General features: G+C 42.7%; 1 protein-coding gene across 2 annotated transcripts in view; it reads right to left on the bottom strand.

The window, feature by feature from the left end:
- The window catches only part of LOC139543999 (astrotactin-2-like), a 450,311-nt gene that overhangs the window by 316,420 nt on the left and 106,169 nt on the right, over positions 1-27,722 (bottom strand). Inside the window, exons 3-5 of one of the 2 annotated variants that reach the window (XM_071350635.1) lie at positions 26,904-27,177; positions 9,599-9,620; positions 650-666 (exon numbers count right to left, since the gene is read on the bottom strand). In XM_071350635.1, coding sequence (XP_071206736.1) covers positions 650-666; positions 9,599-9,620; positions 26,904-27,177 — 313 coding nt within the window. Of the gene's footprint in view, positions 1-649; positions 667-9,598; positions 9,621-26,735; positions 27,178-27,722 lie in introns of both variants that reach the window. The other variant, XM_071350634.1, reaches the window with a different exon arrangement.

Here is a 27,722-nt window from a genome sequence, read left to right as displayed (position 1 = left end):
GCAGAAGATTGAATTGTTTACAGTGTGTGGTCGTGTCCTGAGTGAGTTTTCGAGACACAGTTTTTTTTTCAAGTGTACTGTGATCCTGCAGCTACCATTTCTCAGTAAAGTATCATGTTTATCCTTAACCACTGATTCCTCATCTGGTCTCTTCTCTGCACCTGTGTCCAACCTCACCACGTCACACACTTTTTTGGTTACTACATGACTCCACGTGTTATTTCATAGTTTTGCTGTCTTCACTAAATAGTCAAAATAAAGAAAAACTCTTGAGTGAGTAGGTGTGTCCAAACTTTTGACTGGTACTGTATGTACAGAGCATAATGTATTTACAGTTTATTTCACGTTTTCAAGTACTGGTGACAAATAATGCATTCCGATTATTGCATAGATTGTAATGGACAGCAATGATGTGTATAATATACTTTTTTGATGGTTTTACTGATTATAATGAGCTAATCCTAAGCTATTTGCCAGCCATGTGTGGCGCCACGTTTGTTGACATTATACAATGCATTCTAGGTGTCACGTAAACGTCTGTCAGACCAAATGGTTCACTCATCTTTCAGGTAAACTTCCGGAAGTGAATGAATGGAAGTGAATGATTGTAGACGACATACCCCCTTCAACATGCATACTTCAAACAGACCAAACTCATCTTGTCTCCTGTTATTATCTTTGGTTGAAGCGAAAAACAAACATGGCGGCGCACAAACTACCCATCGTCGGATTACTTGTGATTTCTAGAAAGTGTTTTACTCAATTATTTCGATGTTGATCAATGTTGAGCTTACCCGTGATGTGATGAATTATAAATAGTAATTGCTATTAGGTAATTAATATTGTGGTTTCTGTCAGCCGAGAGTTAACTAAATCTGACCGCTTGTGTTATGTCAATATTTTCTTAGTTAGCGGTAGGTCTAATGTAGCTTATATTTTCAGGTTTGGATGATTGTGTAAGCTGTTGCTAGTTCTGTGACTGTCTGAACATTGCATCCAAAAATAAACTTGTCACATTCAGGACATAACTTTGTAAGGACTGTTTTCGCGCAAAATGTTTTTGTGAAAAAACAGTGTGGCTAGCTCATATGCTGACTTGCGTCAATCGAAACTGGACTTTCGAAATAAGCGTTCTAATCAAACCGATTTGAGCGTATGCTGCAGGGACCACTGTAGAATGATCACACCTGTTTGTTGGTACGTGTGAAAAGGTTAAACAGTGGCCAAACACACAGCACAGTAGAGTATGCCCTCTGCCCTTTAAAGAAGAGGTGAAAAACACACTACCCTATGCACCATGTCCTTTACTCATGCCCACTTCTTAATCAAGGAGTGATGTAGCCATAAAGCCAACAGCTCACTCCTTCACGTCCACTTAAACACATAATGTACGAATTTGGCATGTTGAAACCCCAGTGGGGGGTTCGTGAGCCTGGGAAGACTCCATGAGATGGCTCATCTAATGATAGTGAGACGCTGTATACAGCGAGCTAGCAAGCATGCTACGCTAAGGCAGTAAATGCACTGAGAATTCCCCATTGGGTATTTGATGGTGCGCTAGGCTAATCCACAGGCCTCAGCTCAGCAAACAAAAACACAGGGTGGGCTGGGAGGCCAGCAACCACTTAAGCCCTGACTGAGGAGCGGCTCCCTGCCTGGCTGCATGATAGGAGGTTAACTAGGGCCATGCATATTGCATGGGCCCCGGGCGCTCTCTTTGTTCTATCAGGGAGGCGGAGATGCTATCCCAAACAGGCCCAGAGAGGCCCCGTGGCGCACTCCTTCAAACACACATCACTTGTCTCTTTAGTGTGTTCGACAAATACTGACCTCTCTCTCTCTCACACACACACACACACACACACACACACACACACACACACACACACACACACACACACACACACACACACCCTCCCTCTGAATGGCTATTGATTATTGTCTTCTAAATGCAATCTAAATCATGCCTGTGCGCTGAGCCTCTGTCTCCCTTGTCTGTCTCTATAGAAAGATATCATCCGAAGCCACTCCAATTGATATCACTTGAGGGAAAGATTCATGGTGTCCATTTATAATTATGTTGCTTTTTTATCTTTGCCATTATATTACAGCTAGGTATTGTTGAAACCAACAGTCAGTACAGGTTTTTAACAATTCCAAAACACAAAGCTAAGAATGGTTTTCAGCAAGAAACAAAAAGATAATAAAAAAAGTTCAACAATCAGGAATACAATTTCCTTTCTCCCTGAAAATGGTTGCTTAAGGAGGAATTGAAGATGCAGCACGGGATGTTAGTGGCACCTTAATTGAGGAGAACAGGCTCGTTCTAATGACTGGAGCGGAATAAGAGCAATGGTAACAAATATTTCAACCATGTGTTTGATGCCGTTCCATTTGCTCCGTTCCGGCCATTATTATGAGCCGTCCTCCCCTCAGCAGCCTCCTGTGAGATGCAGGTAAGGGATTGCTTATTGCAGCTAGCAGAATATGGAGGACATAAAAGATTACAGTACCTGAAGTAATAGCTAGTAAAAGCACTAGGCTCTCAGAATAAAATCCCTTTTTCCTTTACTTATTTCCTTTACTTATGATACTTTCCTTTCCTTGGGACACTGTTGAAGGTACTTCTGGGACTGAGGGTCTTTCTCTCCACTGAAAGCCCAAGCTTGCTTCTCACTTACAGCTCAATACAAGCCAGCATCTTCCTTATCTCTCCTAGTCCCTTATCTGCAGCGACAGTGGGTTAACAGTGTGTTAGAAGCATTGGACACAACCACTAGTGCAGTGCCCTGTCCCATGAGATCTCAGTGGGTTCCCACCTCCCAGCACCAGAACATAATCTTATGGAAAGGCACAAACAACAGTTGTGTGTGTGTGTGAGAGAATGTGAGTGCTAGTGTGTGTGTGTGTGTGTGTGTGTGTGTGTGTGTGTGTGTGTGTGTGTGTGTGTGTGTGTGTGTGTGTGTGTGTGTGTGTGTGTGTGTGTGTGTGTGTGTGTGTGTGTGTGTGTGTGTGTGTGTGTGTGTGTGAGCGAGAAAGAATGTGAATGCTAGAGTGCGTGTTTGATTCAGGGAGTGTTGATGGCTGGTGAATCCATTCTGTGCTTGGCTGCACTTTCAGCACCCTTCAATCTTCCCTCTAGACAATACACAGTGATTACAGCTCTGGGCCCGAAGCCTTAGGTTCTCTACTGCCAGACACAACAATGTGTTTGTATGGGTGTCTGCAAGTATGAGACTTTGTGTGTATGTTTGTTGGTATGTATTGTCGCGAACCGGCTCAAAGCCCGTAACAAAAAGGAAGACAACATGGAGATAAGGAATAACAAAAATATATTTATTAATTGAAGTAACCTATATACAATTAGCAATGGTGTGTGTAATCAGTAGTGTAAGTGAGTGGTTGCGTGTATAGATGTGAAAATGAGGAGTGTTGAAAGACGCCAAAACAAACCGGCCACAACCAAAATCAAACAGTGTGTCGTCTGCATGGAGAGAGTCTCCTCAATGAATGGGGAAGAGGTGTATTTATCCCGGGACACACCCGTGCCCAGGTGTGTCCCATTTCGCTGACGACCCTCTCGGCTCCGCCCACCGACATCTTAATAAGGAAAACAGGAGCAAAGAGAAAGAATACGGCAGACAGAGTGGGAGGGTCGTCACAGTATGTGTGCATCGGCCTGAAACCAGTCAGGGGAGTCAGAATTCTATTGGGTCTTTGTTGGCATAACACTGGCCCTCAGTGGGTTCTCACATTCAATGTCTGCTAAGGAGTGCGGAACACTGAGCAGGTGAAGGGGATTTACTTCAAGTGGCTGCTCCACACCTCAAACAACCAGCTCTATTTCCTTCCCTTCTCTCTCTCTCTCCCTGCCGTATCTCCCCTCTTCCTCAGCCCTCCCTCCAGATCTCATCAGTGAGAAATCGATTGATACAGAAAGAGAAAAAGAGAGAAGGAGAAAGAGTGAGGAGGAATAAGGAAGGGAGATCAGTGGTCTCTACTCTCCAGTGGGGACATGGTGGACACTGTCCTTATTCAAAGTTCACCACGACTACATGCACACACTGGGTAGCTTGGTCCGAGTACAGTAACACCGGAGAAGGCCTGCTAACAAGAAATGTGTCTGTCAGGCAATGTATCTTTCAGGTCTATGCCAATGACCCCGCTGTAAGGTTGTTATGCTAAAACGGAGTCACAATATACCTATTCACAATGATATGTCGTACAGATGTCCAGACACATTTGCTCATGAATTCGGGTGTGTTTCGCTGCTAAGAAACCAGGCAAAGGCACTGTGAGTTTGGACTTCGGAGGAACAAATCAAATCAAACAAGAGCCATGCAAATTCACAGTGGTGGATGTATCCATGAGGGAGATGTGTTTTTCTTAAGACCCTACAAATCCCTGATGCTTTAGTCTAGAGTCACTCCACAGGGAGGAGAAAGGCTGCGAGCCCGATAATTCAACTCCCTCTCCCTCTTTTTTTCAGCACTTTCTCTCCCCCTTCATCGTCCATCTTTTTCCATCTCCCCCTCCCTCCCTTCCTTCTCTCTCTCTCCTCCCTCCTCACACTCACTCCCACTTTCCGTGTCTGGCTGAGGGATTGAAAGGGAGGGAGATAAATGGAAGGGAAATGGGAATACACCCCAGCTCCGATTCCCTCTGTGATTTACTCAATTCGCCATTGTTTCAGGATGAGTCTGGAGGGGGTCTGCACCCTGGGATGGCACAGCCATGACAGTGCTGCCTCTGGGAGTGTGACGAGAGAGAATGAAGAGAAGAGGGAAAATGGTTAGAAGAGAGAGAATAATGAAACGAGAGTGTGGCGGGGGGGACTGAGAATTGGAGAAGTGGGGACAGGGGGTTGAGGGGGACAGGGGAGAGGAAGATAGACAGAGATTAGGGCAGAAGGAAGGGGGAGATAGAGGAGAGAAGAAAGCAACATGAGAGAGAAAGAGGAGATGGAGAATGAACCCGGGGGGAGAGGAAACCATAGAGAGACAGGAGAAGATAGAGGGAAGAAAAGTGAGATCAGGGGGAGAACTGATCAAGAGGGAAAATGATGGAGAGAAGAGATCGAGAACGGGGAGACAGAAAACAAAAAACAAAGTTGTGCGTAGAGGGAGGAGAAGAGAGCACAAAAATCATCAAACACGGCCAGCATGGACATTTATTGGTGTTCTGACGCTTTTAGGGAATGAAACATTGTACATCCCACTGCTATGATGAAAGCAGTGTTTTTAAAAGCCAGCTGGAACTCGATGTAAAAGATCAAATCAAATCTCTCAAATGATGAGTATTTTGTACATACTAATTGGACTATTTATAAGCAAACATGCTACCTGTCTTGGCTGTCCTACCTCCTGCAGAAAACACCCACCAGGCAAACATAAATTGAAACAACATTGTGTCCATGTTATTTCCCCATATTTAATCAACATAACCCCACTGTCTTTACATGGCTTTTTGATTGAATTTGTACGTAGACAGTTTATGTCTCAATTCAACAAGGTTTCCATTATGGTTTATGTCTGCTGATGATTCAATCAAATACCAATCAGAATTGGACAATGATCTGACGTCTGCTCAGTAGAAATGTCCCTCTTAAGGGATGATAAGAAGGACCCACTAATCACTCGTCAAGCTTATAGAAAACAAACAAATTAGTTCAAACTACCTAGGTACCTCACAGTGCATCCAGCTGTTTCTATTAGTCCTGCCTTGTGTACTGCAGGCCTGTTGGGTTAATGGGTTGATACACACACTCCAAGGGCCCACTGGGGTCTGACCGACAACGTACACAATTCTTTCTGCACCCCACACTTAACTATCTATCCCTGTTGATGGACAGAAAACCCTAGAGGGTATGTTGTATGTCTTTTTCACATGCAGGACTACTATAAAGAAATCTCCCCTTGCCCTCTTGCTTATGCAGAAAAGCATTGGCTGTGCTACAGACTGTGTAACACAAAGTGGGGAGGAAAAGAGTTACCTATCTTCACTCTTTGCCTTTGAAGAAACTCAAATTAGGAGGAAAATAAAATGGATAGAATGAAAAGCACCAAATGGGTCCAATTGAAACTTTCCTGGAGCCTTTCGCTCCCTCCAAATGATGTGCAGGCAGAGAGAGAGCGAGAGAGATGGTTGCGATTGTTTTCAATACCCCATTTTCCCATCCACCTCCTGTTTCATGCACTTATCTGTGCAAGTATTCCCCCCTGTAATGATCGGCAAGAGCTTTAGAACATAGTCAGAATTACTAAGACATCCAGGGAAAGGACTGCTGTTTGAGAAATACCAAACCACATACACAAACGCACACGCATACACACACACACACGCTTTCTTCTCCTAAAGACTTTCTCTCCAGTGCTTGTACTTATTTTAAAATTTCTGTCATTTCCTGCTTCTTGAGAGTGTGTAATGTGTCAGCTTCAGAGTCAAACAATTTCCTTTTGACTAGCACCGCCTTCCTTTGTATTTCCAGCCTCTGCTGTTTGCCGAGGAGCAGAAAAAAGGCTATCTATAGCCTCTTGCCACGGGCCTGAATGAAATATGAATGTACTTCTTCCCCTGCCTGTGTGCAAGCTGAGGCGTTGCGGGTCACAGTCTGGTCTCACGCTGCTCTGAGAGAAGCCACGCCACGGCATTACTGCTGCAAATTGGCCAAGAGTAGATATACACCCGCGCAGCCCAAAATATTTGAATATATTTACATTAATTTATCTAGTGTGATGACAACTGGAGGAGGGGAGGACAACTGGAGACTGCTGGAAATATTTATGGACACATTATGGCTACGTTGTGCATGTGTCTGCAAGAGGTAACCTGGCAACGAGGATCTTTGTGTCACTCTTGGCAAGAGGAACCTGGCCCCAATGTGGAAGGCTTTAAACACTTTACAGCTAAAGAACAGACCGGATCTGTACACAAGCTGTGCAAGTAGACATTTGGTTCCCTAACATCTGTTATCAAGATGGATCTTCAATTTAAAACAATCTCCAGTTAAAAACCACCAGCATTATATCAGTCAATTCAGGGTTTTGAAAATGAAATCTCACTATAATGACTGCAGTACGTAACATAACATCAATCAATTGTTTTGCCATCCTGTGGTTGGTTTTCTTTTGACTCGTGTTCTCCTCCCTTCATGGAAATCTAAAGGTTTCTTATCAGTGCATATGTGTTGAAGAACCATGCAAATAAATAATGATCTTCACTGCAAGTGAGGAGCAGTGAAATGAGATATGAGACCATCGGATGAACCTAGTCTATTTCCATGAAGTCGTGCCTAAAAAACACTCATGGACTGTCCAACTGATGTGTTCTCACAGTCTATGTGACCTTTACATCCCCTGAGACTTCAATTCCCAGCATTAATCAGTGACCTCACTTCCTCTGTGACCTTGGATACACTAGATTGATCAGGTTAGGCTCTGTGGAGAAAATTGAGGTCCATAAAATGTCATGAAGTCAGATTCTAGTTCTTAATGTTACCTACTTAGTCAATTGTTTGGATAAAAACAGATCCAAGTTTATGTCCATGTCTAGCTACTGTAGCTCCCTTCTTTCTGGCTAGTTTTAGAAGGTAATGAAGCCTAGGGGAAAAAATCACACCAACCATAACAGACAGCTAAAACAGCTAAGGACGGAGCTGCTCCTGGGTTGACAGCTCACACCCTGTCGTAAATTAAAGGAGAGGAGATCTAGGGTGTCCCTCCAGTATTAACCAAAGGGTTGTCATTGTTAAAACCTCTTGACGCTAGGGGTCAGATTTTTTATTTTATTTTAAATAACGTTCCCAAGGTAAACGGACTATTTCTCAGGTCCAGATCGTAGAATATGCATATAATTTACAGATTAGGATAGAAAACACTCCAAAGTTTCCAAAACTGTCAAAATATTGTCTGTGAGTATAACAAAACTGATTCTGCAGGCGAACACCTGAGGAAATCTAACCCGGAAGTGATTTTTTTATTTTTTTTTATCTGTGTTTCCTTGCCCGTCTTTCTTCCATTTAAAGGGGTATCAACCAGATTCCTTTTCCAATGGCTTCCTCAGGCTGTGACCAGGCTTTAGACATAGTTTCAGGCTTTTATTTTAAAAAATTTGCGAGATTTTTCAAAACTAGTCAGGTGTCCTCTGATTAGTTCCTGCGCGCGAGAGGGGTAGCCCTCCATTTTCTTTCTCTCTTTTATTGAATAGGTTACGGTTCGGTTGAAATATTATCGATTATGTTTGTTACAAACAACCTGAGGATTGATTATAAAAAAACATTTGACATGTTTCTACGAACATTACGGATACTTTTTGGAATTTTCGTCGAACGGAACGAGGCTTTGGTTTTCTGAACATAACGCGCAACCCAAATGGCGTTTTTTTGTTGTTGTAATTTTATAGAAAAAAAATAACATTTATTGTGTAACTGGGAGTCTCGTGAGTGCAAACATCCGAAGATTATCAAAGGTAAGCGATTAATTTTATTGCTTTTCTGACTTTCGTGACCATGCTAATTTGGGGCTAGCTGTTCTAGCATTGATTGATACACTCACAAAAGCTTGGATTGCTTTCGCTGTAAAGCATATTTTCAAAATCTGAAACGATAGGTGGATTAACAACAAGCTAAGCTGTGTTCTGGTATATTTCACTTGTGATTGCATGATTTATAAATATATTTAGTAATATTTTGCGCCATGCAATTCAGCGGTTGTTTAGGAAAATGATCCCGCTAAAGGGATCCGTAGCGCAGAGAAGTTAAAGGGTTATAAAGGAAAAACAAACTTAAAAAGTATATACACTACAGGTATGAAGTCTCCATCCTCAACATTATATTTGAAATATGAACACTTATGAAAATATGTTTGTTAAGATAGGAATGTGATTTCAGGAGCCATAGGAGAATCTAAACTGTGCATGGTAGATAGCCACGCCCCGAGTAAGATCAGAGAGCGTCTCAGTCTGACGGAGCCATCCCCATCGGCCAGAGTGCATAAAAAGATTAGTAGAGAAATTAACATTAGACCAGAAAAGTGTTGAGCGGTAGCTACACGTTTTAAATGGTTGGAACTTTGAAACTCAACACGAGGGGAAGAAAATAAACTCACCTCCCAGACCAGAGAGGCGTGTAGAGCTGCAGCTCACGTCCAGAGTGGTTTGAATCTTGAATATCAACACGAGGAAGAGGCGAGAAGCTCACCTTCCAGACAATCACTGGAACGGCTGATTCGAGCTTCTAAGTCAAATATCTAAAACTAATTTATCCTAGTACTCTTCTCAAATCACTGTATCCTACTACTCTCATCACTAATGGGAACCATCGACACGGCTGGCTTAGCTATCTTCCGAGGAGCATCTTCCAGAGTGAACAACAGTCGAAGACGGGAAAGGGGAGACCCCTTTTGGACAACCAGAGCCGTACAAGCATGCCACTGAAAGGCCCAACAACCTTCCTAAGGACTGCTGGTTCCGACAGAGATAAACGGCAAACGAAGGCATTCACACAATGTTAAATATATTCATGATTTCTTACTTCAAACGTGCAGAGGTTTGTGTGCAAAGTATATGATTGCTGTGAGAATAGTTTCTAAAATGTATCAACGATAAGTGTCTCTCTTTTCTCTCTCTCCCTCTCCATGTAGTTGTGTAAAAAGCCACCATATTGTGTTAATCTACTAGGGATCTTTTTCTCTTGTATTAAGTGTGTATGTTTATTCTGTGTTATTATTTAGTTAGCTAGTACATAAATAATTAAACCAATTTGTGTAGTACTGAATCATAAGTAAGGCTGGAGTTTTTGCAGATCCAAGAAGGGTTTATGATTTAATACGTTGACCGTTTTATGGATGTGATAGGTAAAGACCTTTAGAGTTTAATTCGGGAGATGGTAACTCTTTAAACAACTGCTCTCGTAGTTTCCCAAGTGAGTTAATTGTTACATAATCCATTTAAAATTGTGTAACAATTAAATATAGTTAGTTGATTCGATAAATAACAGTTATCAGATTAATGAAAGTAAAGTCAGACACCTGGGATATGGTATCCATATTATAAATGCTTTAGCCAGACAACATAGGGTGTTCCTAATAGGGATGCCATACCATCAAGAACCCTCAAATTGAGCGGGATCACATGGCAGGAACCATAACTCAATATACAATGATATGTTTTGTACCATTATTAATCATGACTTTACACTAAGTTACTGTGAGCTGTGAAGCATACTGAGTTCCCCCAGCTATAAAAACAATAACTTGTAGAAGTATGTAGAAGGCTACAAAAAAGGACTTTACAGTGGGTAGTGCAACAGTGATACTCAGGTATTACCAACACATGTAAAGTCGAAAATAAACCAGGAAATACATTATGTAAATGTAATTATTATAGTGTGCCAATTCATCACACTCTGAGATAATTCAGTTAATGGAATGTGCCATAAATTATAATGATTTTCCTCAATTGCATATTGAGTGAATAGGCTGGAGGAGTAAAAGAAACAGCTTCAGACTCTCTCCTCGACCACTCTACACAACAATAACAAATACAATAGCTTGTCTACAGCAAGTCTCATTCAGTGTTGTGTGTGTGAGGCAGATACACAGAGAAGGAAACAGACTGAAAGAGAGAGATGAAGGTGGAGAGAAAAAAAGAGAGTAGAATCCTCAGGTGCCGAGCCTTTCTCCTCCCTGTGACTCCATTCTAAAGAACCACTATTATCTCTCTTTTGACACAATGAGAGAGGAATGTATTGATCTGCTGTCATAGGATTAATACATTTAGAGAAAAGCTCATCATGTATAATATTGCTAAATGAAGTAGACCAAATAAGGGCATGTGGAGTCAGTAAAGCGTCCATTTTGTGCCCCTCCTGTGTTCCAGTTGCTCACTGTACTGTGCTGTAGTTGAGTCCTCTGGGGAAGTTTAGGTGTGATGAGTCATACTAGAACCCATCTCTGTGTTCTTGACATGCGGTTATTGTAGACACTCAACAGCTGAGAGAGCGATATCAATATGCCTTTAGATCAACACATATCATATATATCCCATAATCATTATTATCATCATCATCACCTCCACCATCTCAATAACAGTAAAACCTAATCGTTTGGCATTATCGTGCATAAGAGACCTCCCATTAACTTCTATGACTGCAAGTGAGCAAATAGTACCACCCCATCTAATGTGACATCAGTAGAGAAAAATGGCTGCCAAACTTGGCACCTCTTCGGCAGCTCAGGGCAACACTTTGATTAATATCCAATCAGGGTTGTAAACCTTCACTTTGACAAATGGTTGGGAGTTAAAATAAACTTCCCCTACTTTATTGTTGTTTCACCAGGGCATCTCTCTAACTCTACTGTACTCACTCAAGGCCAATTTACCGCGATGTGCTTTCATTATGGTAATTCACATATGGGAACACACACACGCACACAACATGGCTCTGAGAAAAAGTATGCAAAAGACTCAGAAATTCAAAATGACTGCAGCATAAAAACAATACTGCCACAAGGGTGTAAGTATGTTTGTGTGTGTGTGTGAGTGAGAAGTGTTAAAAGGAGTTGTGCTTGTGTGAAAACAAGGCCGATAAATCACAAAATAACATTTGCTTTAATGCATTAATCTTTGCAATTGAAAGACACATATCCCATAAACCTACTGTACATATCTCTCCATCTCAGACTGCAATATGACAGGCCAGGATTCCACAGCACGGAGACTTTCTTAACAGCATCAATTTCGATCAATCACAACAGCAGCAATCCCCAGTGTAACATAACTTTTATAAAGCTCAATGAGCATCAAATGAACAGCTGGGCCAAGTACAGTGACTGATGAGATCATTTGAAGAGTTTATTTCCAAAACGCTATATATCCATTTTCAGAAATGCTGGTAAATGAGCTTTTATTGTTTAAAGACCTTATGAAAGAGATTAGTGTGTTTTTTCACTATCTAATCATGGCATGGGGTTGTTCAATTACAGACATGTATTTGTTTAAAATCTACCACTTGATGGTTTCATTTCAGAGAGACAAATAATCATGTTTTTTGCAAAACACTATATATACGCCTCACTCTGAGATAAATAAGTAGTACTGCTATGTTTTACACAGTCAAATGCAACAAATAACTACATTTTTAATAAAGAACTGTACAAATGATACATGTGACATCAATATATATATATATATTTTTTTTAATAAATAATTCAATACAGTAATATGAGATATGTATGTAAAACATTTACAATTTACATTTGAGTTGTTTAGCAGATGCTCTTATCCAGAGCAGCTTAGTTGGTGAATTCATCTTAAGATAGCTAGGTGAGACAACCACATATCACAATCAAATATACAGGATACAAACATTCCATTCCAGCTAAACAACGGATATATAGCATTTTGCAATAAAACACATTGAAATTCACATTAACAAAAATCGATGATTAACAAATATGAGCACAGTAATATTTTGCAAACACATGAAGGTACCACTAAGCAATAATTTCTGATTAAAAAACACAAGTGTGAAAAAAATGTGTGGACATAGCGTTTTGGAAATACATCTAATTCTAGGCCATGTGACTTGTGTCTGAACAGTATTTGGCATAATTCGTTGCTTGCTAGCTACCTTCTTGACAGTTCAATAAGAACATGTGGGAACTAACTAGCTTTCTAATTGTTTACAAACAAATTAGTGAGTGTGCTAGCAAGCTAAACAGCTAGCTAACTTGTTGACTGTTGTGGCTAGCCAAAATTGACTTGTTTTGAAAGTTGGATCACCTTATCCTTTGAGGCTTTAAAAGTGTTCTTACACTATGATTTAGAAAATTCATAACAACTGGGAAACTTCCATGGCAGACATTGTTGTCACCTTAGTTTGCTAAACAACAACTTATGAGTGAGAGGAAGCACAAGCACCACCACCAATCAGCCTGTCGTTAATATGACAACTAACTTAGCCTATCAGCAAATGACTACTGTCTGAACACACAAGTCGAGTCACAAGTCCCTTTCTAGTGCTAAGAGCTGGGGTTCAACAATCTTTGAAGCTTTTGTATGGTATACTGTAAAATGAAGTAAGGCTAGACTGCCAATACAGTACCTATCTGCTATATTTGCTGTTGTAGTTAGCATGTTGAATTATGCAAAGGAGAAAGACTTTCTGACAACAAAGTATTCACTGGTCGAGTCCGAGTCGCGTCACAGGTCATGAAACTCGTGAGGCCAACACATAGAAATAGAATGAATAGAACAAATATTATTTTACAAGTATTACAAGACAGCTAAAGACTACTGGTTTATATGATGTACTGTTAGTGTGAAGCCTAGTAGAGCACTCTGACAGCATCAGCCCTGACAAGGCCACAGAGCCCAAGCCCGATCCATAGAAAATGAATTGAAAGGGACGGAAAGCAATTTGGAATCAATAGCATGCATAGATTGCATGCCGCCACAGTGGCCATGTTAGTGGGTTTAAACATGGAATGTGTATAGAACGTTCCATGATGGCCGCACAAACACAATCACTGACCAACATATTTTGCAATGTTTTGTGCATCACACATTCACAATCAACAATAATGGTAGGGCTATATCCAAGAGAACGTAGACCTTCTCTTGGACATAGACTAATATTGGTTCTATTCATTCTGTTTCTACGTGTTGGTCTCTAATAATGTCATGGCCAGCCAACAATAGAGTGCACAGTTGTGAGACAATGTTACATTTCCAGAGAAGGTCACAGAGAATTCCCATTATTTAATAACAAAACGTGCAGTTTAACATGTACCATGATGAATAATACATAAAAGAGGGAGAAATGGGGGGGGGGGTCCGCTTCATTCAATGTTAATGGGGTGGATGGATTGTTTGCAGAGGTTCCAGACACAGACAGGTAGAGTGTACTGAGTACTGATACAGAGACATGGAGTCTAGAGAAAAGTGCTGTTAATAGTAAACAACAACTTTATGTGAACGTTTGGGACAGAGGTAGATGGGGGGGCCAGCCCACCTATATCTTATTTTTATGAGTATTTCACAAGGACTAGGTGTAGGGTTAATTTAGGTCCTCAATGTGAAATTATCCAGATTAACTGCAAATTCAAGAAAAATAAAAGGAAACTGAGGCATTTCAATCATCAAAGTCATACAGAAAAACTCAGCTGAGCAAAATGAATTGCTTTCTATCAGTTTAAGTTAGCCACTCGATGCGGATGACACTATTTGCTTAAAGCTGTGGCAATATAAAAGGACAACCGCAGTGATCAAAGGGACACTTTGATGCTTTGTGTGAAACACTGGATTCTTCTCAACATCCCATTTAAATCAGTGGTTACCAAATAAGTGCAGCGGCATACAAAGCAGCCATGACAAATGAAGCTGAAGCCTTAGTTAATCTGCCCAATTCTTTCAATTAGCAGAAAGCCAATCAATGCGACCCTACCCGTTCCATCCCTATCATCTTAGGCATTGGGGAGGGAGGGGGAACAGTTGAGTCGGTGGTGAATCGGATGGCCTTTCAACTTTCATGCAAATGGCCTACGTCTGCCTTAATGCAGGCGTGCTCTCAACTGTCCCCACCTCACCGGTCTTACCCACACACAGATGGGGAATGAGTGTGTCGGATAGGACTACTGAGCACCATTATCCATGTTAATTGGCCAGGCTTGTCATAGTGAGGTCCTGATTTTCTTTGTGGCCGTGGCCAGATCTCCTCCAGAGCATCTGGGGTAATTGTTAGATTGAGGACATAGAGCCAATGTTCTGTCCTGTTCTTTTTTGTGTTGTGTCTTACCAGAGGATACATTTTCCAATGCCATCGCCATCTGATTCGACACCAATACATTTTGTTTATGTTGGGAGACATCATTGAACATAAATTGCTGTTATTGTAGGTACAGAGGCCAAACAATAACGTAGATAGGAAAACGGAGCAATTAACTCACCGTAAATCCAGGCGATGAGGCCTGAATTCACCCGGGCCGCTCCAAGGGAGCTGCGGATGGGCATTTACGGCTGTGTTTCCTCCGTTCACTCTTCATTTCTCTCCTTTTATTCCCCTCATCAATGTAAACACCACGCCAGTGCTGGTTGATAACTGGTGACAAACTAACGGCAGGTGATAAAGGCATTAACCCTGCCATCAGGGACGCTACAAATCAGCCAGCCATTGTCACTTATGGCATACGACTGGCATCGCCACAGAGACAAGATTCATTAGAAAGCTCAGTGTGTGACACTGGAGGCAGCACTGAGAAATACTGATTGATACAAGCTGGGCCATGGATGGATGGATGGATGGATGCTATTTTCAGTCCCCAAAGATAGAGAATCTTGTTCATTGAATTGGTTGAAGTCATATATTCTAAAGACTAATGCTAGCATTCAATAATATCCTCAATTTTCTCTGTAAGCTGTAAAAGGGGAAGGCTTGCCTTAACATATCCACTCGGGAGTCTTTAGTGTGGGGTGGTTTGTATAGTAGCAAGTCATTTGTTCATAAGAGCTGGGTCAGCCTAACCCAGGTTGAGCTTTTTACCAATCAAAACCTTATTAGACCACTAAACAATAAATGCCTTGAATTGCGTTGTTACAAGCTTTTGGATTAGACATACTGTACATGTTCTGAACTTTGGATACCAATAGATATTACATGAATATCTTCCAATGTTATGAAATACAATGTGAAACCTAAAATGCGGTTTAAGTTAACGCTGCGCCTCAGGCAGTTACAGCCTTTTTTGGGACCGTGCTTTAGGAAATGTTGAGACAAGAGAAGTGGAAAGAGTGGCTATAATGTATCTGAAAGGCATACATTAGCCAGCTGGAGAACTGCATAAGCAATTTTCTAAGGGCAGGAAATTAAATCTAGCCTAAATAACCCAATATAATCAGGAGTTAGCGCCAGATCATTTGTATGATAACAGAAAATGATACAGGGCTATTTTGGAGAGTACATCCACCTGTTGCCTTAATCGGTGTGCCAAAACGATTGAAATGAGAGAAAGCAAACCAGGCATTTTCCCTTTGATAAAAAATGAGGTTAGAGAAAATATGTGTCTATCTTTGATATAAATGTTCTGGTTTGTTGTATGTGGAGATTGCAGTGGGTAGTGTGGAAGTTTATGACCTGCTACCCTGAAGGCATGGATATACGACAGGAAACATATCCTTGTTTGTGACATTCGTGTCAAACCCCCATTGATGTGAAATTCCCCAGTGAGTGCAATTCTCCTGTTGACATCAATGTATGATTCATGGCCCATTTGTCTACAGTTTAAGAAGATGATGCAAGATAGACATCATGATGAGAATATAAACCTGCGGACTGGGGATGTTTTGTTTACTTGATCTTCCATGAGATCTGAGGACATGACATGACTGTCTCTCTCTCTCTCTCTCACTCTCACTCTCACTCTCTCAATCTATTTATTTGTAGTTGTGGGAGTTTTATGTTAATTTATTTACTTGTGTAAACTGTATGTATGCATGAACGTTTGTGTGTGTAACTATGTGTAATGCTCCTCACAGTTTCAGCCATCATTTCAAAAGGGACCACCTGTTGAGATAATACAAGCCAGGGAAGTTATTTCACTTGACAGGCAGCGAACGCATCAGACAGGGGCCCAGCCAAGCTGCAATTAGCAGTGTTTGTGAAGTCCCACGGAGCCTGGGTAACTGACTCGTCAGGAAGTCCCTGTACAAGTGGCCAGCGTTGCTCTGCAATGGGTGAATGTACATTGGGTGGGATATAAAGGACAGAATGCTCTTTCCTGGTGTACAGTATACACCCTGACACATATCCCTCCGAGCTCATTACCAATCTTGGGACCCTGGACTGAACACCTCCCTCTGCAACTGGATCCTGGACTTTCTGATTGGCTACCCCCAGGTGGTGAGGGTAGGTAACAACACATCTGCCAGGCTGACCCTCAACATGGTGGCCTCACAGGGAGTAAATTAGTCCCCTCATGTACTCCCTGTTCACCCATGACAGTGTGGCCACGCAGAACTCCAACACCATCATCAAGTTTGCTGACTACACGACGTGGTAGGCCTCGTCACCGACGATGATGAGACAGCCTACACGGAGGTCAGGGAACTGGCAGTGTGCCGCCAGGATAACAACCTCTCCCTCAATGTCAGCAAAACAAAAGAGCTGATCGTGGACTACGGGAAACGGTGGGATGAGCAGGCCCCCCATCCACATCAACAGGGCTGTAGAGGAGCGGGGTGAGAGCTTCAACTTCCTCTGTGTTTCACACCAGAACAGTCGTGAAGAAGGCACGACAACGCCACTTTATGGACCCTCATGTCCTCAAAAAGTTATACAGCTACACCATTGAGAGCATCTTGACTGGCTGCATCCCTGCTTGGTATGGCAACTGCACCACCCTCGATCGCAAGTTGCTAGTGGTGCGGAGCACCAAGTCGAGGACCAAAAGTCTCCTTAACAGCTTATACCCCCAAGCCATAAGTGTACTGAACTGTTAATCAAAGGGCTACCAGGACTATTTGCATTGACCCTTTTATGCACTGACTCTTGCACTGACTCTATGGACACCCACTGGACTCTAATCACACACTAACACGGTGCAGATGTATAACTTTTTGAGGATCTGGGGACCCATGCCAAATCTTTTCAGTCTCCTGAGGGCACAAAGGTGTTGCCGTGCCCTCTTCACAACTGTCTTGGTGTGTTTGGACCATGACAGTTCATTGGTGATGTGGACACCAAGGAACTTTAAACTCTCGACCCGCTGCACTGTTCAGCCCTCCTTTTCCTGTGGCCCACGATCAGCTCCTTTATCTTTCTCACATTGAGGGAGAGGTTGTTGTCCTGGCAGCACACTGCCAGGTCTCTGACCTCCTCCATATAGGCTGTCTCATCGTTGTCGGTGATCAGGCCTACCTCTGTGTCATCAGCAAACTTAATGATGGTGTTGGAGTCATGCTTGGCCAGCAGTTGTGGATGAAGAGGGAGTACAGGAGGGGACTAAGAACACACACCCCTGAGGGGCCCAGTGTTGAGGATCAGCGTGGCAGATGTATTGTTGCCTACCCTTACCACTTTGGGGCAGCCCATCAGGAAGTCCAGGATCCAGTTGCAGAGGTTGGTGTTTAGTCCCAGGGTGTTGAAAGCTGAGCTGTATTCAATGAACAGCATTATCACAGAGGTGTTCCTGTTGTCCAGGTGGGAAAGGGCAGTGTGGAGTGCGATTGAGATTGCGTCATCTGTGGATCTGTTGGGGCGGTATGCGAATTGGAGTGGGTCAAGGGTTTCCGGCATGATGGTGTTGATGTGAGTCACGACCAGCCTTTCAAAGCACTTCATGGCTACCGACGTGAGTGCTACGGGGCGGTAATCATTTAGGAAGGTTACCGTTGCTTTCTCGGGCACAGGGACTATGGTGGTCTGTTTGAAACATGTAGGTATTACAGACTCGGTCAGGGACAGGTTGAAAATTCTTTACTGACATTTTTCAAGTTGGTCCGCTCGTCCTGGTAATCCGTCTGGCCCCACGGCTTTGTGAATGTTGACCTGTTTAAAGGTCTTGCTCACATCGGCTACGGAGAGCGTGATCACACAGTCATCTTGAACAGCTAGTGCTCTCATGCATGCTTGCCTCGAAGCTAGCATAAAAGGCATTTAGCTCATCTGGTAGGCTTGCGTCACTGGGCAGCTCACGGTTGGGTTTCCCTTTGTAGTCCGTAATAGTTTTCAAGCCCTGCCACATCAGATGAGCATCAGAGCCGGGGGAAAGTAGGATTCAATCGTAGTCCTGTATTGACGCTTTGCCTGTTTGAGGGTTTGTCTGAGGTCATAGCAGGATTTTTTTAAAGCATCCGGATTAGTATCCCGCTCCATGAAAGCGACAGCTCTAGACTTTAGCTCGGTACGGATATTGCCTGTAATCTATGTCTTCTGGTTGGGATATGTACGTATGGTCACTGTGGGGACGACGTCATCGATGCACATGTTGATGAAGTCGGTGACTGAGGTGCTATACTCCTCAATGCCATTGGATGAATCCTGGAACGTCTGTGCTTCCAGTCTGTGCTAGCAAAACAGTCCTGGAACGTAGCATCCGAGTCTGAGCGAGCGAGTCACTGGTACTTCCTGCGTTAGTTTTTGCTTGTAACCAGGAATCAGGAGGATAGAATTATGGTCAGATTTGCCAAATAGAGGGAGAGCTTTGTATGCATCTCTGTGTGTGAAGTAAAGGTGGTCTAGAGTTTTTTTTTCTCTGGTTGCACATGTGACATGCTGGTAGAAATGAGGTAAACATTTATTTATGTTTAAGTGTTTGCTTATGGCCTTTTACAGCTTGAGTGCGGTTTTAGTGCCAGCATCGGTTTGTGGTGGTAAATAGATGGCTACGAATAATATAGATGAGTACTCTCTTGGTAGATAGTGTGGTCTAGAGCTTATCATTAGATAGTCTACCTCAGGCAAGCAATACCTCGAGACTTCTTTAATATTAGACATCGCGCACCAGCAGTTATTGACAAACATACACACACCCCCACCCCTCGTCTTGTTCTCATCCTGCCGATGCACAGAGAAGCCAGCCAGCTATATATTATCTGTGTCGTCGTTTAGCCACATCTCGGTGAAACATAAGATGTTACAGTTTTTAATGTCCCGTTGGTAGGATATTCTTAAATATAGATTGTCCAGTTTGTTTTCCAATGATTGCACATTGGCCAATAACATGGTGGGTAGTGGTAGTTAACCTACTTGTCGGCAAATTCTTACAAGGCACCCCACTCTCCTTCCCCTTATCTCAGTCTTTTCTTCACACGGATGACGGGGATTTGGGCCTCGTTTTGAAAAAGTATATCCTACACGTTGGACTCATTAAGGAAAAAATCTTTGTCCAGTTCGAGGTGATTAATCGCTGTTTGATGTCTAAAATCTATTTTCGGTCATAAGAGACGGTAGCAGCAACATTATGTAAAACATGAGTTACAAACAATGTGAAAAAACAAACAAAAAAGCACAGTTGGTTAGGAGCCCGTAAAACAGCAGACATCCCCTCCAGCGCCATTATCATAGTTAGCATTTCACGGTAAAGTCTACACCTGTTGTATTCGGCACATGTGACAAATACAATTATATTTGATTTTATCCTCTTCAGTACACACAGCTCAATTACGAATTTTCTGAAATGTTATCTTGGTGCAGAGCAAACAACATGATTCAATACGAGAGGGAATGTAAATAAACAAGAAGAAAAAAATGATAATTGAAAAGTGTTTTGCCACTGCCACGATAATTCACAGAGCCAATAAACTGTGATATTCTGGTTCTTATTTCTGGTTAGAAATTAATCAACTAATTCAGTGTAGGCAAGCGGATGGCTTTAATTGCAAGTGATGTAACGTAAGTGGCGGAAACATCTCAAGTACATTAAGAGCAAAGGGTGGTCCTCACTGGAGGGGGGAGAGATGGGTGCCATTGGGGGCTGATGGAAATTGCGGTCCTAGAGGCCGTCACATGCTCAACGAGGTCCTTGGCACGGTGCTGAGTATGTGGCACCTGATTTATGGAACACCGCTGCCCACCATGTGCCCAGTGCACCAGGGCCCCACTGAATAACCACATGACAGGCCTAATTTGTTTGGAGGCCCTGAGTAAAGATTCAGCCACACATAGGAACCTGTGAGGCACGCGCCATAATGCCTCCAGATAGGGCTATTCAGCGGGCTGAGAATGAGGTCATCTGTCAGCTGAGACAGACAGATAAAGAAACGCCTGGTATTTGGAGACCTTTGGGAGGTGCGCTGATAACAGGTAGAGAGAGTTAATCGGCTCTGTATTCAAATTATATGGCTTTGTAGGGGAGAGTGGGTGAAAGCATCCACATAAATGATTGTTGTAAATGGCTCATTATTAGACATGCTTGGAGGTTGGTGTTATGGGAGAAGGACGCTTCAGTATTTAGGGCCAGGAGTTTGTCCTACATTGTCACCTGACCATGGAAAACTCCAAGCCCCAGTTAAGGGCTATATCTAGATATAAATTATACGCCTGAAAAGTCTTTACACTTTCAAATACAGCCTAAGGGGAAACAAATCTAAACTAACTAGCACAAATTCTATTCTAAAATCCATTATGCACAGAATGACAAGGAGACGACAAGTATTTTTCTCCCTATGAAGAGCCTTTGATGTCAATTAAAACCAGTGTCCCAGACCTCCCCTTAGTAGCCTGTGCCCTGTAGCTGCTCACCCCATTGTGTGGTGACAATACCTTACAGCTAGTGATTAACATAAGGACAGGTTTATAAAAGCAGCCAATACCAGCATTCTTCCATCTCTCCTCTCTTCTGTCGCTCTCCCTCTCAGTCTCTCTCTCAGGGGAGTCAAACTGAATTAACCTCCAACCTGTCTCCTTGTTGCACGATTAAATTACATTTTTCTGCAGTTTATAAACAGGCCAAGCTTGAAGACCTTGTTTTATTTTACTGGCTGCGAAATGAGAAGATGGAGAATGAAGGGAAAATGGGGAGAGTGGCAAGGCTAATCTCTCAGAGCAGGTTTCAAGTGTCAGGAGTTTGTTTGTTTTTGGAACAAGATGGCACTAGACAATGCAAGTGTTTTATCTTTGTTCATGGGTATTTAATTCAGCCCAAAAAGATAGCAGCAAAAAAGACAGAGCCGAAAAAAGAAAGAAATCCCCCCCCCTGTTGATTTCCACAGAGTAAAAAATGTCACACACAAGGTCATGATGCAAATATCCCCAGCTTTGAATTAATTGAGGCGATTACTTATGCAAGCTAGCCGGCCGTATGGTGGATGTGTTTACGCGGCGCTGAACCTGCGCCAAGAGGATCCACTTAATGATTTATTCAAGGAAAAGGATTGTCTGTATCGCTTTGAGATATATACGGAGCATCATTAAGCAAAATCTGGGGGGAGATATTATACACTACATGACCAAAAGTATGTGGACATCTGCTCGTTGATCATCTGATTCAAAAATCATGTGCATTAATATGGAGTTGGTCCCCCGATGGACAACCATCTCTGCAGCACTCCAACAATCATGACTTTATGCTAGAGTGGCCAGACGGAAGCCACTCGTCAGTAAAAGACACATGACAGCCTGCTTGGAGTTTGCAAAAAGGCACCTAAAGACTCGCAGACCATGAGAAACAAGATTCTCTGGTCGAATGGCCCAAGATTTAAATATTTGGCCTGAATGCCAAGCGTCACGTCTGGAGGAAACCTGGCACTATCCCTATGGTGAAGCATGGTGGTGGTAGCGGCATGCTGTGGGGATGTTTTTCAGCAGCAGGGACTCGGAGACTAGTCAGGATCGAGGGAAAGATGAACAGAGAAAAGTACGGAGAGATTCTTGATGAAAACCTGCTCCAGAGTGCTCAGGACCTCAGACTGGGGCCAAGGTTGACCTTCCAACAGGACAACAACCCTAAGCACACAGCCAAGACAACGCAGGAGTGGCTTTGGGACAAGTTTCTGAATGTCCTTGACTGGCCCAGCCAGAGCCTGGACCTAAACCCGATCAAACATCTCTGGAGAAACCTGAAAATAGCTGTGCAGTGACGTTCCCCATCCAACCTGACAGAGCTTGAGAGGATCTGCAGAGAAGAATGGGAGAAACACCCCAAATACAGGTGTGCCAAGCATGTAAGGTCATACCCAAGAAAACTCAAGGCTGAAATCGCTGCCAAAGGTGCTTCAACAAAGTACTGAGTAAAGGGTCTGAATACTTATGTAAATGTGATATTTTAGTCTTTACATTTGTAATACATTTGCAAAAATGTCTAAAAACCTGTTTTCCCTTTGTCATTATGGGGTATTGTCTGTTGATTGATGAGGATAAAAAAAACATCTAGTCCATTTTAGAATAAGGCTGTAAAGTAACAAAATGTGGAAAAAGATAAGGGGTCTGAATACTTTCCGAATGCACTGTATAGTGTAGCATAGTGTTATACTAGACCAAGGACATTCCTAACATAGCACTTTCAAAACACTGTTACATGAGAGAAAATGTGCTATTTGATTATTTGATTATCAACATATGCAATGATTTCTTCATGCAACTAATAATTCCCTGTGATTCTTAATATCAGTCCTTAAATTATTCAATCAAGCCAAACATTGAAGCCATTTGAAAACATTTTACTGCTATTTAAAAAAAAAAAATATCCAGGCACATGTTCAATGATATTACATTTTCAGTGGCATTACACTTGACCCTCTTATGCACAGCAATCTAGCCCTACTGCTGTTGGCTTGACAGAGCACACCACCCTCCATTGACACTGAAAACTTGGATAACTAAAGCGTTACCCTTTCTGCTACAGCTGAATAATGCAAAGTTCCTTTCCCAAAAGAAAATGTATCACATAAATAAACAACATTAAATTAAAGTATGGCTGTGTCCTGATCCTTCTCTTCTCACCGGGAGAAGTGTTGTGGGTTCAGGAAGTAGAGTTTGGATAAATTGCTTTTTGCTGAATGATAAATACAAGTAGAGACAGGAGGGCAGCTCCAGGAAACAAGATGTTAAACTTTGTCATGCATAATTTAACATGACATGAATAGCGTTCGGACTAAAAAGCCGCCGTTGCAATCTGCCATCCCTCAATTATTAAAGATGAACATTCCTGAGGTGCTGTTTGGGGTTCAACGTGGATAGTGTAATCTACGGCTATTAGAGTGACCTGCAGTCACCAGAATTAACTTTCTTTCAACACTTTGTTCTAACAAAAAAAAAAAAGATAAGTGCTTTGAGTCCATAATATAGGACTCCTCTTCCAGGAGTATACACACTGGACAGTGTTTAGCGAGGGTCAATGAGTTTCTCATCGAATAACCCCCATTCGTAAGTGACCAGACCAATGTCAATGACCTCTTCCATCTGGACTTGTAGTCATTACTTGTGGGTGACGGACAGATGAAGGGTCAATGGCTATGGCCAGACAAGGAAACAAACTATGGATTACAGATTCACCCAGGATACATTTTCTAACATGGCATTTACCAAGGGGATGGAGATGGAGTGTTAGAAGAAAACACATAATACTTTTGGTAGATTTCTACTTTTTGAGTTAATCTGAGTCATAAAATAGTAACAGTGATAGGTAAACTCAGTTGTGTGTAGAATATTTTAAGTGTAACATATAGTGCCCCCCCCCCCCCCCCTCAATACATCAGGGCATGGACTCTACAAGGTTTTGAAAGCGTTCCACAGGGATGATGGCCCATGTTGACGCCAATGCTTCCCACAGTTGTGTCAAGTTGGCAGCTGGATGTCCTTTGGGAAGTGGAACATTCTTGATACACACGGGAAACTGTGAAAAACCCTGCAGCGTTGCAGTTCTTCACACAAACCAGTGCAGCTGGCACCTAGTACCATACCCATTTCAAGGGCACTTAAATCTTTTGTATGCCCATTCACCCTCTGAATGGCACATACACAATCCATGTCTCAATTGTCTCAAGGCTTAAAAATCCTTCTTTAACCTGTCTCCTCCCCTTCATACATTTAACTCATTTAGCTGAATTTCTTATCCAGAGCGACTTATAGTAGAGTGCATACACTTTCATCCATACTGGTCCCCCGTGGGCTTCGAACCCACAACCCTGTGCCATGTTGCAAGTGCCATATTCTACCAACTGAGCCAAACAGGACAGTCCACTGACAGTACACTGATTGAAGTGGATTTAACAAGTGACATCAATAAGGGATCATAGCTTTCACCTAGATTCACCTAGTCAGTCTATGTCATGGAAAGAGCAGGTGTCCACCCTTGCAGTTTTCTTAAATACTCCTTATTTCTTCTAAAATAACTTGGAAGCAAAAATTGGTCTCCACACATTGTTATTGGATTTTCAACATTGCAGAAGCAATTTTGCTGGTTTACAATTTTAATTTAGAGAAGAAAAACAAATGGTTTGGACAAAGTTATAGCAACCAGGAGCTAATACTTGGTTGCACAGCCTTTTGGCCAAGACAACAAAAACGTTTTGTAGCCATCAATGAGGTTGCTGCACCTTTCTCCTGGAAGTTGGCCCACTCTTCAGCTACAAACTGCTCCAAATCTGCAATGTTTGAGGGGTGCCCTCAATCAAATACTGTTTTCAGATCTCGCCATAGGTTTTCAATTAGGTTTTAGATCTGGACTCAATGCTGGCTGACCCTGTTTTTGGACCCTGGGTTGAACATTGGACTCCAAAAAGCAGGTTGATGTTTGTCAAAATCTTGCCCTGGAGGCAGAAGGAAGTGATTTCTGCTAGATGGGCCGGCTGCAAAGTCAAAATTGGCTATATCGTAAAGACTCCTGATTTTTATATATTTTTTGTTGCTTTTTGGTCTTAATTTAATGTTAGAGTTAGGCATTAGGGTTAGCAGTGTGGTTAAGGTTACAGTCAAGGTTCGGGTGAGGTTTAAAATCAGCAAGAGACCACTCTGCAGAGCTGCCTCCAGGGCAAGATTCATGCCAATAAATGCCAACCTGCCTCCAAAAACATTGATCATTTGATTCTTTCATGATGCCTTACACATGTTCAAGGCCACCAGTACAAGAGGCAGAAAAGCAACCCCTCAGCATTATCTAACCTCCCCAATGTTTGATTGTAGGGAGCGTGTTCTTTTCCTTAAATGCTTAATTTGGTCATTGGAGACCCCACTGCTGAAAGAGACAAGAAACCACCTAAACAAGACTAAATGTTCTGTGGATCGATTTAAGAGCTCTTGGGAATACAAATCAGCTCTAATGTTTACCAAAAACGAAATGAAGCTTTCAAAGAAAAGAACACCCTACCTACAATCAAACGGGAAAGGTTCTATAACGTGTGCAAGAAATCATTTATCAGCAGATTATCAGATTTATCAGCAGATTATCAGATTTATCAGCAGATTATCATTTGGAGTCAAATGTTCAACCCAGTGTCCAAAAACTGGGTCTTCGTCAAAGGTTGTGGCTCTTCCATTGACCCAAAACACAACGCTAGACTGCTCGAGTGGCAACTATTGAATCCAGATCTGAATCTCATCCAAAAAAACATGGCAACATCTATAAAGCATTCAAGAATATAATAAATATATTCTTGAAACAGCACTTGGTGGAGGGCACCCAACAAATAATTCAAAATTAGAGCCGTTTGCAGCTGAAGTATGGGCCAAACTTCCAGTAAAAAGATGCAGCAAGTTCATTGATGGCTACAAGAAGCAGCTGTCAGCAATCATCTTTCACCTTCATTTAACTAGGCAAGTCAATTAAGAACAAATTCTTATTTTCAATGACAGCCTAGGAACAGTGCCTTGTTCAGGGGCAGAACAACAGATTTTTACATTCGATCTTGCAACCCTTCAGTTACTAGTCCAACGCCCCTAACCACTAGGCTACCTGCCTCTAACCACTAGGCTACCTGCCTCTAACCACTAGGCTACCTGCCTCTAACCACTAGGCTACCTGCCTCTAACCACTAGGCTACCTGCCTCTAACCACTAGGCTACCTGCCTCTAACCACTAGGCTACCTGCCGCCCCACAATCTTGGCCAAAGGCGGTGCAACCAAGTAAAATATAAGGAGTGCATAGGGATTATTAGGTTGAGGATGTCACCAAAAATTGTTGCTTTTCAATAAAAATATTTAACAGAAATATAGGATATTCTCATTCTCTCAACAATACTGTGACTTTTCTCTAGTCTAGTCAATGGACTACAGTGGACTGTTACATACTACAGTGGTACCCACCTCTTTTATCCAGACTGTGTTGGAGGCTGTCCTCCCCCTTCCTCAGGCTGTCAGTGTGCTGGTTGTGGGTGTGTGTCCCCTGGCTGGGCCCATACTCATCCAGGCCCTGGACTTTCCCATCAATCAGCTGGTTGTGGACCTGGTTGGGTGTGGAGGTGTGTGTGTGACCCATCTGATCGTCCTCATCACAGTCGTAGTCATCCAGGATGGGGGTCTCCCGGATGGGCATGCCGATGACAGAGCTGTGCTGTAGCTGGCGGGACCCCCGGAAGCTGTCCCTACCCTGGGGTCCCAGCAGCACAGAGGGGATGTAGTGGATCTCATGGGTGGCCTCGGTGCTGGCGCTCTTCTGGGGGATGCGCCGGCGCTTGCACCAGCGGTGACGGGTGTACAGCACCAGTGTGAAGAGGAGGATGAGGAGGAGGAGAGCGATCAGGCCTCCCTGGAAGAAAGAGGGAGAGAGAGTGAGACAGACAAACACATATACAAGCACACAGACACTTACACAAACAACACTGACACCGAGCCAGGCAGTGGTTTTAACATGCCAGTGTTCTAGTCAGAGTGAGTCAGTCCCACAGCCCTAGGGTTTACACATGCCAATGCGATAAGGTTGTTAGCCTAACTCGCCCCATCTCCGTCTCCAAGCCATAGCATTCCCCTCAAAGCCTGCTCATGCAAATTCACCGTGACACATCCATTGCTCCATGGTTTGTACCATTTCATGCCATCACAGACACATCAAAGACTCTCTGGCAGCCAAGCTGAGAGTGAAAAGCACACTTAATCCATACACATACAATCACCGTGTATGGGCCATAGACTAATAGAGCTGACATATTCCAAGATTCCAAGATAACTGACAATTCTTCACCGTAGTGGTCAACGGAAAGAACCCGGTGAGAATCTGAAAAATTGTGACGACCTTAAGGCCATCCATCCTCTATTGCAGTCAGACACCATTTTTTTGGGATGCTACACCTGCCC

The sequence above is a fragment of the Salvelinus alpinus genome, chromosome 18 (assembly GCF_045679555.1).
Source record: "Salvelinus alpinus chromosome 18, SLU_Salpinus.1, whole genome shotgun sequence".
Lineage (NCBI taxonomy): Eukaryota > Metazoa > Chordata > Actinopteri > Salmoniformes > Salmonidae > Salvelinus > Salvelinus alpinus.
Note: the sequence above shows the minus strand (reverse complement) of the source record. Positions and strands in the feature narration are given on the sequence as shown.